This window comes from Terrapene carolina, unplaced genomic scaffold (assembly GCF_002925995.2).
Source record: "Terrapene carolina triunguis isolate 2854851 unplaced genomic scaffold, T_m_triunguis-2.0 Scaffold58, whole genome shotgun sequence".
Classification (NCBI taxonomy): domain Eukaryota; kingdom Metazoa; phylum Chordata; order Testudines; family Emydidae; genus Terrapene; species Terrapene triunguis.
Window position 1 is genome coordinate 28659185 of NW_020664409.1, and position 14686 is coordinate 28673870.

The 14686-nt window shown below is 41.7% G+C and overlaps 1 protein-coding gene across 1 annotated transcript in view; it reads right to left on the bottom strand.

Moving 5' to 3' along the window:
- MTCL1 (microtubule crosslinking factor 1) overlaps window positions 1-14686 on the bottom strand; it is a 197808-nt gene that overhangs the window by 80771 nt on the left and 102351 nt on the right. Inside the window, exon 4 of the mRNA XM_024213373.3 lies at window positions 126-185. Within this exon, the coding sequence (XP_024069141.2) occupies window positions 126-185 (60 nt within the window). The remainder of the gene's footprint in view (window positions 1-125; window positions 186-14686) is intronic.

Sequence of the window (14686 nt, forward strand, 5' to 3'; positions counted from 1 at the left end):
AGTCTAATCAGGTCTGTTTGACATTTTTGGTGGTTCTGTCAACACCCAGTAAAAAGAGACTTTTAGTTTTCCCCATTTAATTGTCACATGATTATGAAAATCATCACACATTTTGAAAATGGTACCTGGGTGAATGTCTTCTTTTCTTTGTGCATTTCCCGGCTGCCTCTTCTCTTCAGTGAGCTCTGAAACAGATACAAGCAATTCCCGATTATTGACTAGTTGCACCCAAACCCCCGCAGTTGGCAGAGACCACCACCTTCATAAAACTGACACAGTAAGAAAATCAGACTCTTTTCTATTAGCTTTTGCTAATCAAAGCCATTTACAGTAAAATGCAATTGCAGTAGTTAAAAGTTCACCAAGGAAGGAAGTCTGTTCCCCGTCCCTCCAACTTGTGGCAAAACCTGCTTTCTGCAGAAGTGGTTTATGTTTGATTGATCTGGGAGAAATCCAAGAATGTTACTCACAATGGATATGAAACATATTTTGGAAACAGTGCAGAAAAGTAGTGTAGGAAAAGGGAAGACTACGTATGTGTAAGCAACACACCCTAATCCTTGCCTGTCGCATACACAGAAGTGCTTGATTAAAGGCAGCCTAGTAGCTGCCTCACTTGAGTACTGAATTTATTTTGCAAGTTAGATAAAAACTTTACAGCTTTATTCATTTTTGAATATCATTTCATAGGCAATTGCTTTTACACCTAGGACCCAGAAATGAAACAATTACCACTGTTTCAAGTTTCAACAGTCTTCAGCCATCCAAAGGAAAAGGAATAGTTTTTTTCTTATATGTTTACAGCAGGTGTCAAAGTCATTAGTTCTGTTTATCTGAATTTTCTATTTTAGGGCTAAAGACAATGGGTGTAAGTGAATGGCATCCACTTACATGAAGCTGGAATTTGGCTTCGGTAGGTTAAAGTTTGGAAGAGAAATGATAATATCCATTATTAGGCAAAGAAGCTGGCAGGCTACAAATCTACAGAGTAGCCTGGATTCAAAACTGAATATCTTGCTTCTTGTATTCCAACCACTTATAACATTCCAAGAAGAAGCACCCTCCTCACCCACCCTCCTCATCAGTCCATGGCTGAGCTTTCAGACTCCTCCCATCTCCCAAATCTAGCTACTTTAGGCTACTTCCCTCTACTACTGCCTTTAATGGCTTGCTCCATGTCTGTGTAAAAAGAAAATCTGTTGCATGTTGACCACTTTAAGGAGGGAAGGGGCAGACTTTCATAGAGATAGTACTCGACAGAAAAGATTTATTTTTGTTCAATAAAATTAAATAGCCTTCAAATGAGGCCTGAAAAGGAGGATGATACTCCCTAATCATAAATCTAAGAGCACGGCAGTTTCACTACACAGGAGGATTTTATCAGGACAACTTTCATTTATTTTTGTGCAATTGTGAACAATTTCCAGCTAACACAAGCTCAGCATTGTTCCTACTGGTTTGCTCAGAGGCAAGGCTTCCTTTTGGGGCACTTGGCAGGATTGCTGCCTATAGATTATGATTGCCTTGGAGCCCAATCCTGGTGCCATTAAAGTCAATGGCAAAACCTCCATTCGGTCAAATTCTGCTCTGAACTATAGGGGATAAATCAAGTGTTACGCTCTAAGCTTCAATAGAGTTACTCCAGATTTATAATGGTGTTCAGTTAGTTCAGTAAGAACAGGTCTCTGGCTTTGCTTCTCCAGTCATGGGATAGGAGAGGAGGGAGGAACTCTACTAAATAGGTAAATCCACTCTAGTGTCTAGCTATCAGCTGGTAGACAACACATTCTGAACTCTAACTAAGGACACACAAAATGTGGGAATCCAAATAAAAGCTATCTATTGCCTCTTGGTCCCTGGCTATTGAACTGGGGTTATTTTAGCTATTAAACTACTATAGATTATAATTAATGCACTCCTAAACTAAATCCCTTGTGTGTTATAAACAGCAAAACTATTTAAAACCTACTCACACACTACCATATGTACAAGATATTCTACAATTTGTATTTTTAGATGTTCAGGGAGTTAATCTGCTTTCCAGCTTAATGCAATGATTTCCTATAGCTAACATGAAGTCATGCTAGGATAAAAGATCCTCTGCAAACAAATATATTTTACAAAAATATTTTAAAATATCGAAATTATTATTTGAAAACTTTTCACATGTCCATCAAAGATAACAATGCCTTTCCTTTCACCCCAACACCATCTTATTCAGGAAACACATCTACATTTGGATGAAGTCAATAGCTGGAGAGGCAATGTGGTCCAGTGAGTGGGGCTCTCCCCTAGGACTCAGGAGATGTGACTCAGGAGATTGTGACCACCATCCTGTTGTGTGACCGTATGCGAGTCACTTCACCTCTCCATGCCTCCATCTGTGTTCCCACACGTAGGCTATTGTCACATTCTGGGATGCAATCCAGACCAATCAGAGATTGTGTCACCGCCTGCTCCACAACCTTGGGGGGTCTCACAATGCTTTGCTATCGTAGCTCCCAACCTGGGCTGCTCACAAACAGCCAACAACCTACAGGTCACACCCTGAGTGTGTGTGTACAGCTGCAGCTCTGACTCCAGCAGCCTGTCAGCAACACACCACCCACACTCTGACTTCCACCTGCCTTGCTTTCTACTTGCAGGGTAACCCCAACAGACTCCCAGTCCTGAATTTTCCCCCAAACATGTGTTCTGCACTGTCCAGCCCTTTCCTGGACAGATCAGATATTATAGGTCCGTTGCCCCTGTAGGGTCAATATTCAACAGTCTGCTACTTTATCTAACAATTCAAGTTTAAACACAGCAATGGATTGGTTCATATTAAAAAATAAAACAAACAAAAGTAGATAGGGTTTTGAGTAAATTCACGGATCAGGTATTAAAGTCAGAAATGGTTACAAGAGAAATAAAGATAAAATGCTTTTTAGTAGCGAAAACTAAACAAGCTAAACTTGGTTCAAGGTAAAATCCTTACCACATGTTCCCACCAACATGGCTGACCAAATTCTCAGGTCAGGATCTACCCCCCAAAGTCAAATGGCTGGTTTTGTCTTCTTAGATATGAGAGAGAGAGAGAGAGAGAAATCGCTTGGAATTTTCTGCCCCTTTCTTTTATAGTCCAGTTAACTTTTGAAGTGGATTCTTTTAAGGATTAGCTGCCCTCAAAGCAAAGTTTATTCAAACAGTAAAGAAGACGACATGGAGTCTGGTGATGAAGGAGGCTCCATGTTCTTTCCTCTCACCTGTTTTTGCTGAAATTCAAATTTGCTTTGTCTCCTGCCATCTCTTCTCCTGGTTGTCTAAAGGACCCTGTTTACTACTTCTGTGTAAACTGAAGTGAACACACATTTCTTCTTTCAGGATACTTCTGCCTGGGCTGTGTAGTTTGATGTTAAGAACATCATACAGGGGAATTTCATAACTTTACATATAATGTTGCTACATATGTTTCACTATATTATTGATCAGAGAGTTATTAGTTTTCAAATGATAGCTCACAAGGCATATTTTGTACAAAGATTATTACAGTAGAGTGTAGGGTGTGAATACATGTGTGCTTTTGGTCTCACCTATTTTGCTTATTTAGATTGTAAACTCTTGGAGGCGGGGCTGTCCTAGCACGATGGGGCCCCAGTCTCAGTTGGGGCCTCTATGCACAAACACTTACTAATCATACTTGAAACGCAAATGCACAAGTCAAAGTGTGGAAGACCCCCTGGTCCTGCCATGCACTAAACTGAATACAGAAATGGCTATTATACAACATGAAGATGCTGTGTGATACTATTGTGACTGTTATAACATTCACCAGAAAGTAATACAGCCCTTGTTCATCTGTAAGCAACAGTAGTGGGAAATGCAAGGAAAGGGAGACAAGCTTTAGCTGGCTGAGAGATAGCACAATATCATGGGGAAGTAGCAAATAGGACTGAACATGGCTTTGGAAGTGGTCTACTCCATCTAGCACTGAAGAGATGAAAATCCAAACCCACATGGTAACAAGTTATAGTTTAGAGCAGAAAGATGGACCCTAAGTCATAGGACCAGCTTGTTGTTCCCCTCTGCTTTGCATTAGTGCCACTTTCTGATCAGATTCCTCTACAAACAGAACACCATTAGGCTGGGATACTGGTCTATATTGCCATGTGGGAAAGTCCCAGGTTCAATTCCCAGTTCCAGTCTCTCACTTTCTTGAGAGGTAATGGATTCAGCTCTGGCTGCTTTTTGGGGGGGGGGGGGGGAAGGGGAGGGGAAAGAAGAAGATCTCACTTACTCTTAGTGTCCCCTCCAACTAATGAAGGAGTTGTGCTGCTGGGCTTCAGTCAGAATCCTGTGCAGTCCTCTTTATACAAATGGACAGATCTATGGTGATAGGGTGTGTGCAAAATTGAGAATAATAGATACAGATCAGATCACTAGGAGAGAAACCTTGACCTGTAGCACAGGTATTGTATTTAGCTTGAAAAAGGAGTTTGCATATTGTTTTAGTGCAGAAGCACCTCCTCCCTGGCCCAGAAATGGTATGGCAGCAGCCTGCCCTTCTATAGCACCTGGGCACAAAATTCGAGTGAGCAAGAGAATGTGAGTATGTAGAGAGCAGGGTGGTGAGGTACAGAATGAGACTACATAAAGCTGTGTGTAGGGTAGGAGGGGTGGGCAAAATAGTTGTGCATAAGCCTGAGTGAGGGAAGAGTGCGAGACCAATGATCCCCACACCCTTGATGAGTGCATGTATGGGAGGAATGCAAGATCCCCACTCCACCCCTATGGGCACAGGATGCAAAGGAGTATGGGGCAGAAACCACCAGACCCTCTAACTGGGACTAAGGGTGGTATGAACTATTTTAAACAGAAAAAGTTGGTAGCATGGATTAGGATGCACCATTTGAGTGAGTGAAGTTAAAGGAGTGTAGGAAAGGAGCACTTCTAAATGGTGAGCAGGAAATGGGATTGGGGAGGCAATTTTAATTTATGCAAGGAGGCCCATTCTCATATTGCTATGCTTCCATACCCAGGAAACCAGCCATGTACTTAAAGACCACCGGTAGTAGACAAGGTCAACAAAAGTTGTCTCTGAAGATAGGGGGCTACTTGATAGAAGTGGATGTTTCACTAGAACAGGAAGCCTCAGGAGTGCTCTCTGCTAAGAAGGAGATGTGATGTTGCACCCCATAATGCTTTATAGAAATATGCTTATGAATGTAAATATGACATAACTGGAATATATTTTATGCTACATATGCCATGTAATATATCTTTGCAAAGGTCATGTTCTACTGAATGTATTCATCCTATTCGTATGCATGTATCATTTTTATATCTGAAGTTATGAGCATTGGCTCTTGCTTGTATTTAAAGTGTTTGCTGTAGAAAGCACCTAAGGCAGATTTGGTCAACATAGCGTGAAGGGGTTATTCAAGTAATTGGGAGTACTTGGCCAACAATGGACCTTGATAGACACCAATCCATATCTGAGCTTTCCTGGGAACATTCGGACTAATATGGCATCGGCCTGTAAAGCACTGAGTCATGCATGGACATGTGACTTGCCCAGGTGATTCCAAAACTCCATCTTGTAGCTGTAATTCTACACAGGGGGAGAGAGGGGTTTCCACCCACAAGAGGGAGGCTATATAAGCCCATGGGAAACCCCTCCACTTTGTCTTCAGCTGGCTCAAGAGATAGCCTCTCCACCCCAAAGGATGCCTGAAAGAAATTGGAACAAAGGACAGTAACCACAGGGGTGAGTGATTGCTGGACCCAGACTAGAAGGAGGCTAGTCTGTCAAATAAGCTTATTGGAACATCTCTGAGAGTGAGATTTGCCTGCATTTAGTTTCCTACTGTATTAGGCTTAGATTTGCATGTTTTGTTTTATTTTGCTTGGTAATTCACTTTGTTCTGTCTGTTATTACTTGGAACCACTTAAATCCTACTTTTTATATTTAATAAAATCACTTTTTACTTATTAATTAACCCAGAGTAAGTATTAATACCTGGGGGGAGGAGGGGCAAACAGCTGTGCATATCTCTCTATCAGTGTTATAGAGGGCGAACAATTTATGAGTTTACCTTGTATAAGCTTTATACAGGGTAAAACTGATTTATTTGGAGTTTGGATCCTATTGGGAGCTGGGTATCTGAGTGCTGGAGACAGAAGCACTTCTTAAACTGTTTTCAGTCAAGCCTGCAGCTTGTGGGGGACGTGGTTCAGACCTGGATCTGTGTTTGCAGCAGGCAAGCGTGTCTGGCTCAAACAAGGCAAGGTTTTACTGAAGTCCCAAGCTGGCAGGGAAAACAGGCTCAGAGGTAGTCTAGGCACATCAGGTGGCAGTCCCAAAGGAGGTTTCTGTGATCCAACCCGTCACAGGAGAACTGCTGTTAACATGTTCCATGACATTTTTAGAAGCTTATAATAAATGTGTATGGATGCAATGGCTGTAGCCTGTTACCATGAGCAGCCAATAGGAGGTGTTACCTCCCATCAGTCTTTATTTCCCCAATAGAGGATGGGCTGGCAGAACAGCAGTTAGGAGTGACAGATAGAATCCTTGCTTTCACTGCATCCCACACCAAGGAGCCAGAGCTGCAGTTGCTTCTGCAGAGTGGAACAGCACAAGCAGGGAGTACATGGAGAGCAAAGAGGATCCATGCCCTACTCAGCTCTACCACCAATAGTTAACCCCCATTTAACCCGCCAGTAGAAGGAGTGTTGGAGACATGAGGGCAGCCGCAGATAAGGGGAAGCAGAAGGAGCCTATGAAGAAGAACTGACAGATACTCTCCCCTATACAGTGAGTAGAGTGGAAGGGCAGAAGAGGCCAAGCAAAGGATGAAGCAAAGACAAGGACACGGAAGATGAGTCCTGTGAAGAAAGGGTGAGAGGGGCAATGGAAGGGAGGTGGAAAAAGAATGTACCCAAAAAGCAGAACCCTCAGGGAAAGGTGAGAAACCCCAAAGTGGGGAATGTGACCGGAAACCTAAAGGAGAGTTTGCAGGTGACATAAAAATTGGGGGAATGGTAAATAATGAAGAAGACAGGTCACTGACACAGAGCATCTGGATTGCTTGGTAAACTGGGCACAATACACATTTGAATACAGCTAAATGTAAATGTACACACCTAAGAGCAAAGAATGTAGGCCATATTTAAGGGATGGGGAACTCTATCCTAAGAAGCAGTGACACTGAAAAAGATCTGAGGGTCAGGTTGGATAATCAACTGACCAAGAGCTCCCAGTGAGATGCTGTGGGCAAAAGAGTTAATAAGATCCTGGGATGCATAAACAGGGGAATCTTGAGTAGGAGTAGAAAGGTTATTTTATCTCTGTATTTGGCATTCGTATGACTGCTGTTGGAATATCGGTGCCCACTATTCAAGAACGATGTTGATAAATTGGAGAGGGTTCAGAGAAGAACCACAAGAATGATTGAAGGATTAGAAAACCTGCTGTATAGTGATGACTCAAGAAGCTCAATCTATTTAGTTTAACAAAAATAAGGTTATGGATTACCATCTATAAATACTTACATGGGGAACTAATATTTGATAATGGGCTCTTTGATCTAGAAGGGAAAGGTATAACATGATCCAATCACTGGAAGTTGAAGCTAGACAAATTGAGACTGGAAATAAAGTGTACATTTTTGACAGGGAAGGTAATTTAAAATCAGAATTAGATGTTTTTCTAAGAGATATACTCCAGAAATTATTTTGGGGGAAGTTCTATGTCCTGTGTTATGCAGGAGGTCAGTCTAAACGACCAAAGTGGTCCCTTCTGGCCTTGGAATCTATAAAACACCTCAGTGAGAAAGGGAGGGAGAGAATGACTCAATGACAGACAGATCCAGAAGGGAGGAGGGGGAGGAAAGGACAAGTTGAAAGAGGTATAGAAAGATTTGGAACTCTCCTTCTGAGTTTTTTTCCTTCTCCAGTTTCCTACACCCTCTGTTTCTGCTTAATGGCTACCACTCTGAATTACCTTCAAGAGTTTGGCACATCTGTATTTTGCATGCAACTGTGGTAGCTACTTGGTGTATACCAATGGTTGCATTTGCAAAAGGGAGGCCAGCTTTTGAAAATCTGGCCCTAAGGGCAATTTTTCCCACTGTGATATGTGGGGAATTATGCACAAGTATCAGTGCTGGTTATGAATTGTGTAAATAATTTTCCACATGCCATGATAAACTGCTACCAAGACACTAGGCTTTGGAATGGCTCATCATAATTTCTGTTTGCATTATTAGAAAGTAATGTATGCAGAGAGGGATATTTATGTAAAAAAAGGCACATAAAAAGCATACATCAGGGGCCAAATAGTACTTGCTTCATACACACCAGTAGTTGAAATGGCCTCATTGGGACTACTGGTGTGTGCAAAAAAAACACACAAACCACCAAAAAAACCATGGCTATTTGCTAGCATCTCAAAGGGTAAATTTATTATCACTTGTTATTTGTTAAGTGCCAGCGTGTTCACCAAATGGACAAGACAAAATAAGACACTATCCTGGATCCATTATACATATTTTTGTTTTCAGAAAAATACAATATTGACATATTGGGCTGATTCTTCTTTCACGACAGTTTTACACTAGTGCAGCTCCAAATATTTAAACTGAGTCACTCCTGATTGATACCAGCATAAACAGAAGAGATCAGGTCCACAGTATGACAGATAGTTACAAGATGGATTTAAGAATAATGTTTTACATCACTATGGGATAATTATAAAACACTTCTTTCTATAATGATACTTCTTTTGTTGGTAGATTAATGTTGATAAGCAAATTAGAAGAAACATACTTTATAAAGGGATTTGAACAAAGAGAAGGTGAATACTTGAAGACAAGGGAGTTTAAGGTGTAAACAGAAGCATGGACTTCACCAAATATAGGTATTTATTAGAACAACAACAAATGTTCTGCATGCAGAACAGAGACTCCAATGGCCAGCTACTAAATATAATTACCTTCAAAGAGAGGCTAAATGGGTGGATATATCTTTACATGATCAACATGATACAAAAATAAACAGGTTAAGTATTAACATTTTTATGAAGCTTTTCCTGCATTTGTGGAGGAAGAGGGGGTTATAAAAGCTTATATGCAGAGATGTGACAGAAGCCTTAGCACAGCAACTGTGAAATCTTTTTCACCATGAATGAAAACCTTAGTGTCCTCTGTTATCAATATTGATATGTACCGTAGCTTAAGCCACAACCCACTTAGTGGGATGTAGAGTGAGGATGCTATTGAAAGTTCCCAGAGGCATTTTTTCCTGACATTTCCCATGATCTCAGGGGAAAGGCAGGCCCCCAGTAGCAGTTCCACCGGAGCTTCACTGGGAGGGAGTAGCACGCAGGGTCCCCAGCCATGCCAGCTCATCTCTTGTGGCAGGTGAAGAAGCATCTCTTTTGGAGAGTCCAGCAGTGCTAGACTTGCAAAATCCCTGTGTCCAGGGAATGGAAGAAGTGAGGCAGGAGATGGCCCTTGCACTGGGTACAAGATAGGAAAATTCCTCCCACTCTTCTCCCTTTCACACCCTTTTAGGGTGAATCACAATCTGGTCAGTTACTGAGACAGAGAATGGTACAACTAAAATATTTTTGTGAAAAGGCTTGTCTCTCCCAAATCAACTGCAAAAAAGACATTTCTACACATGCACTACTGGAAAAAAATGAATTGGAAATGTTTGTGAAGTGGAGGAATGGAGATGTAGCTTTCGGCTAATCAGTGAAAGAATCCTGATAGTCACTTCCCGTATCACCCATACACACAGCAAGGAGTACTGGCTCCATATTTCTAATACTACATATCTATTTCAGGGTACAATATCCTGGCTTTTCAAACCCTTCTTGTGGTTCCTCATCTGTACTTTAAATAGAGGAGCTAGAAGCCAATCTGAAATTATGGCTTAGAAATATCCCACACTTTATATCATGTGGCTCCTTGATGAACATTTGAATGTACAGGGCATTACTGAGATTTTTTCCATGCAGATCCTAATGTATATCTGGAGGATAGCTAATGGAACTGTGAAATACTAATTGCCTTTCATTTGCTGCAGGCCCCTGCAAAAAGATGCCACACTGAGCTTTGATAAAATGGAGCTTCATGTAACTGATATGTATCTACATTTATTCCCATATGATCTCTTTATGAGGCGCCTATAAATGCTATTCCATTAATCATCCACATGATCAAGCAAAGTAAGCCATGTCTGAAATATCGTAAGCATCACAAGCCAGTGTTCAGGATGAAAGCCATAAATTTCCCTAGAGTAAACAAGCAGCAAAGCACATCAGCAATCAACACCGACTTGAATTCCCCTAGCAATTCATTATGCTATCGTAATATGTTCACAAATGAGGACTTTGGATGGTTGTTTTTTTGGTCTCTTGTGATTAGTTCATGGCATCAGTCCTTAATCATTGCTTCCCAAAGCCTTTTGCTGTTGCTGACTGATATTGTTGTGAGATTTCATGGGCTGGCCATTTACATATAATTCAGGCTGACATGTCTGGGAACATGAGCATGGAAGGAAGCAGCAGGGAGCCACCTGCTTTCTGAAGGACTTACTGACAAGAGTGCAGCTCTGAACAACAGTGAAATGGAGCTGGCTGATCTTGCAGAATGACCAGTTACAGAAGAACATTTCATTTAAGATTTGGTCAGCTGAGGCTGACAAGGGTGTCTGAATGAAATCCTTTTAAAATTTATTTTATTACAAACACTGGGAATGGATGAGTGCTCAATCCAATCCCGGCCAAGCTGCACGCCAGAGACATGACCAGTCGAACTGAGTTCCTGCAAGGGACACCCTACATCCTTTGATGTGGATACAGCGGCAAAAGGAAGACAGACACATGCATGGAATTAAGCAGCAGGCCACAATTTTTATTAAATTTTAACACAAGGGAGGGGCGCTACTCACCCATCCTCTCTTATACCGGGCATTTAATTGGTTCCAGGGCTCCTTACTGTATAACCCGTAATGTGGGGTAGGCTCTCCTCAGCCTACTCCCCAGGACTCAGCTCTCTCTGAGTCCTAACACCCTCCCCCCAAAAGAGGGACAGAGGGTGCAGTAGGATGGGGACCTTGGCCCGCAAAGGCCACAGGGTCTCACCCTATCATATGAGCCCCAGGTCTTTTACCTCTGGGAACCGTTCATTTTATTCCCTTTGTGACGGGTTGGATCACAGAAACCCCCTTGGGAGCTGCCACCTAATGTACCAAGATTACTTCTATTCCTGTTTTCCCTGCCAGCTCAGGACTCCAGCACCCTGTCTTGCTGAGCCAGACACTCCCGTCTGCTCCAACACAGACCCAGGGTCTGAATTACTTGCCCCAAAGCTGCAGGTTTACCTGAAAACAGCTCACAGAAGTGTGCTTGTCTTTAGCTCTCAGATGCCTAACTCCTAATGGGGTTTAAACCCAAATAAATCCGTTTTACCCTGTATAAAGCTTAAGCAGGGTAAACTCATAAATTGTTCGCCCTCTATAACACTGATAGAGAGATATACACAGTTGTTTGCTCCCCCACATATTAATACATACTCTGAGTTAATTAATAGGTAAAAAGTGATTTTATTAAATACAGAAAGTAGGATTTAAGTGGTTCCAAGTAGTAACAGACAGAACAAAGTAAATCACCAAGCAAAATAAAATAAAATGCGCAAATCTATGTCTAATCAAACTGAATACAGATAATCTCACCCTCAGAGATGCTTCAGTAAGTTTTTTCTCAGACTGGACACCTTCCTGGCCTGGGCACAATTCTTTCCCCTGGTACAGCTCTTGTTCCAGCTTAGGTGGTAGCTAGGGGATTCTTCATGATGGATCTTCTACCCTTTGTTCTCTTCCACCCCTTTATATATCTTTTGCATAAGGCGGGAACCCTTTGTCCCTCTGGGTTTCCACCCCCCTCACTGGAAAAGCACCAGGTTAAAGATGGATTCCAGTTCAGGTAACATGATCACATGTCACTGCAAGACTTCCTTACCCACTTGCCAGCACACACATATACAGGAAGACTCACAGGTAAACACAGCCATTTGCAGACAATGGTCCTGATTAATGGGAGTCATCAAGATTCCAAACCACCATTAATGGCCCACACTTTGCATAATTACAATAGGCCCTCAAAGTTATATTTTATATTTCTAGTTTTAGATACAAGAGTGGTACATTTATACAAATAGGATGATCATGCTCAGTAGATTATAAGATTTGTAATGATACCTTACAAGAGACCTTTTGCATGAAGCATATTCCAGTTACATTATATTCATTTATTATCACGTTTTTAAAAAACCATATAGACTGCACAACGTCACACCCTTAACTGCACCAGAAACCAGCTACAAGTGGCGACAAATAAACACCACCACCCCAGTTAGGTAGTAAAGCATGTTTCCACTTAACTCACTGTGGCTTGCAGGTGCTGCAAGGAAGGCAAAAAACTCCCTGGTCCTCCACCAATTGGCCTATGGGAGAAAAAATTCCTTTCTGACCCTTTAAACAGGCAATCGGCTAGATCCACAGCATCTGTCAGGCTGGTTTCCATTCCTAGTTCAGGTGGGCAGGGTGGGGCTGCTGGAACAGAGCCAAAAGAGGCTCCACGTGGCCTCTGCGCTGGGCTAAATCCTGGGAGCTAGGGAATGTTGACCAATCAGCACCCTTCTCCCCCAGCTGGCCAATGGGTGCCAAGGACTCCCAGGGGGAGGAGCTACATATTGTCCACTGATGAGAGTCTTCCTCCCTTGCCACTGGGACTGTCCCCCTTTCACCACTGGCCCCGTCAATTTCCCCCACCCACTGATGCGGGTGGGTGGCATTTACTTTGGAATTTATACATCACTCTCATGTAATTCTTCTAAATTTTGTATTCATTCCCTTTTTGTGTGGAGTTCTTCACTGAAAAAAAGCCAAATTTTCATTAAGCCATAAAGTCTTTTTTATATAGTGTATATGTACACACTCCACACTACCTGAAGCAATGAATATGCTGAGACTGGACTCCTCTTTCCTCTAGTTATTCCTTTACACCTGAAGAAATCAGCAGGAATTCAGCTATAGATTCATTTATGCAGTATTTTTCTCTTCCCTCCTGCTAAACCAGTGATCTGATACTGATGTGCAGAAAAGAATGGGTCATAATGAGCACTGTCATCTCTCAGCTGAAGCAGCTATTAAACATGAATTCCCCATGCTGCATCTATCCTTTAAATTCCAACATCACAGAGACACTCACTACTACTATTCTGTTGTGTAGCTTCACTTCAAGCTCATACACCAAATGAGAAAATCAGATCCCAGAGAGTCATCAGGGAACTCCAGACAGAGTTGTAAATAGTAATATAGAGCTAATGCATATGCTAGATAATTGGTTGCTTTCCTCCATGTCCCCATTTCCCACAGTATACCCATAATCTCCCATGATAGAGCTGCCATTGCATACAGTATGGTAATTAAAACCCTGATCTTGCACTGAGCTCCATGTAGGCACCCATGGAGAACTGGGGCATAACACAGCAGTTGCAGCAAAATAGAGATTGATTACATTACTATTTGTATTATACTAGCAGCCCATCAGGATCAGGGCCCCATTGTATTAGGCACAGTACCAACACAGAGACAGACCTGCCCCAAAGAGCTTATGTTATTCAAAGTATGGATGACTCACAAAAATCCATGGGATAGCATGAAAATGTTCTTATTAGTAAATTAAGAGCTGTACACCATGGTACGTGGCATAACCTCCTTTTATTCATGCTCAGAGAAACACCAAAGTCTGGGGGGCTATTCTATGCATGGTACACATTGAAGTAACATTTAGAGTCCACACAAGGAATTCTTACATCCCAAGCCAACTAATTATTGACTCCAAAACCTCTATTTGTTGTTTAGCTCACTCAAGGCAAAACACAAGAGGGTAAACTATGACAATTTCTGAAGAAGCAGAATTTTTATAAGCCTTTATATTACAGATGATATTTGCCTCTGCTATGTGATGATGACAGGTTTTGTGACAGTCTAGACAGCCTGTTCCACAACTATTAATGAAAGTGACCCTCTACCAAATGACTATGCTGTCATAAATTTCATTACTCAAATTTTCTGTACCATTCATCACTGAAAATGTTGGCTGCTTTAAATTAGCCTGTGAAATAATCCACTCTTCTACCTATTTTCTATGAACAATGATTTTGTTCTTTAAGGACTGTACCAAATCTCCCCTTGCCACCTCACAAAATCTTCAGTCTGGTGCTGTTAGAGGTCAACTAGTCAGTAAGGACTCTAGGAAAAGGTGTTGAGTGGAGTGGGTGGTGCTGAGGAAGGAGATTCATGTTTTTACATTTCTAAAGGAGCATAATACAGGAGTATTTGCTGCTGATTAGTAAATTCTCAGCGTGCTGTTTCTTGCAGCACAAGCAATCTATGTGTTTAAGAAGAATACAAATAGAAATACAATTATTTCATTTTCTACTGTCATAAACAAATTGCTGAAATGTGGTTGTGGCTTTCGGAGTACAAGCTTAGAAAAGTGTTTGGTACCAGAGCTGTGGGGAGAGGAGGTAAAGAGTAGGGGTTTGGCAGGCTGACATTAAAGGAGGGGAGGGGAGATGAATACAACCCCAACAATACACTCTTACTGATCAGTAGATTAATGCAGCATCTT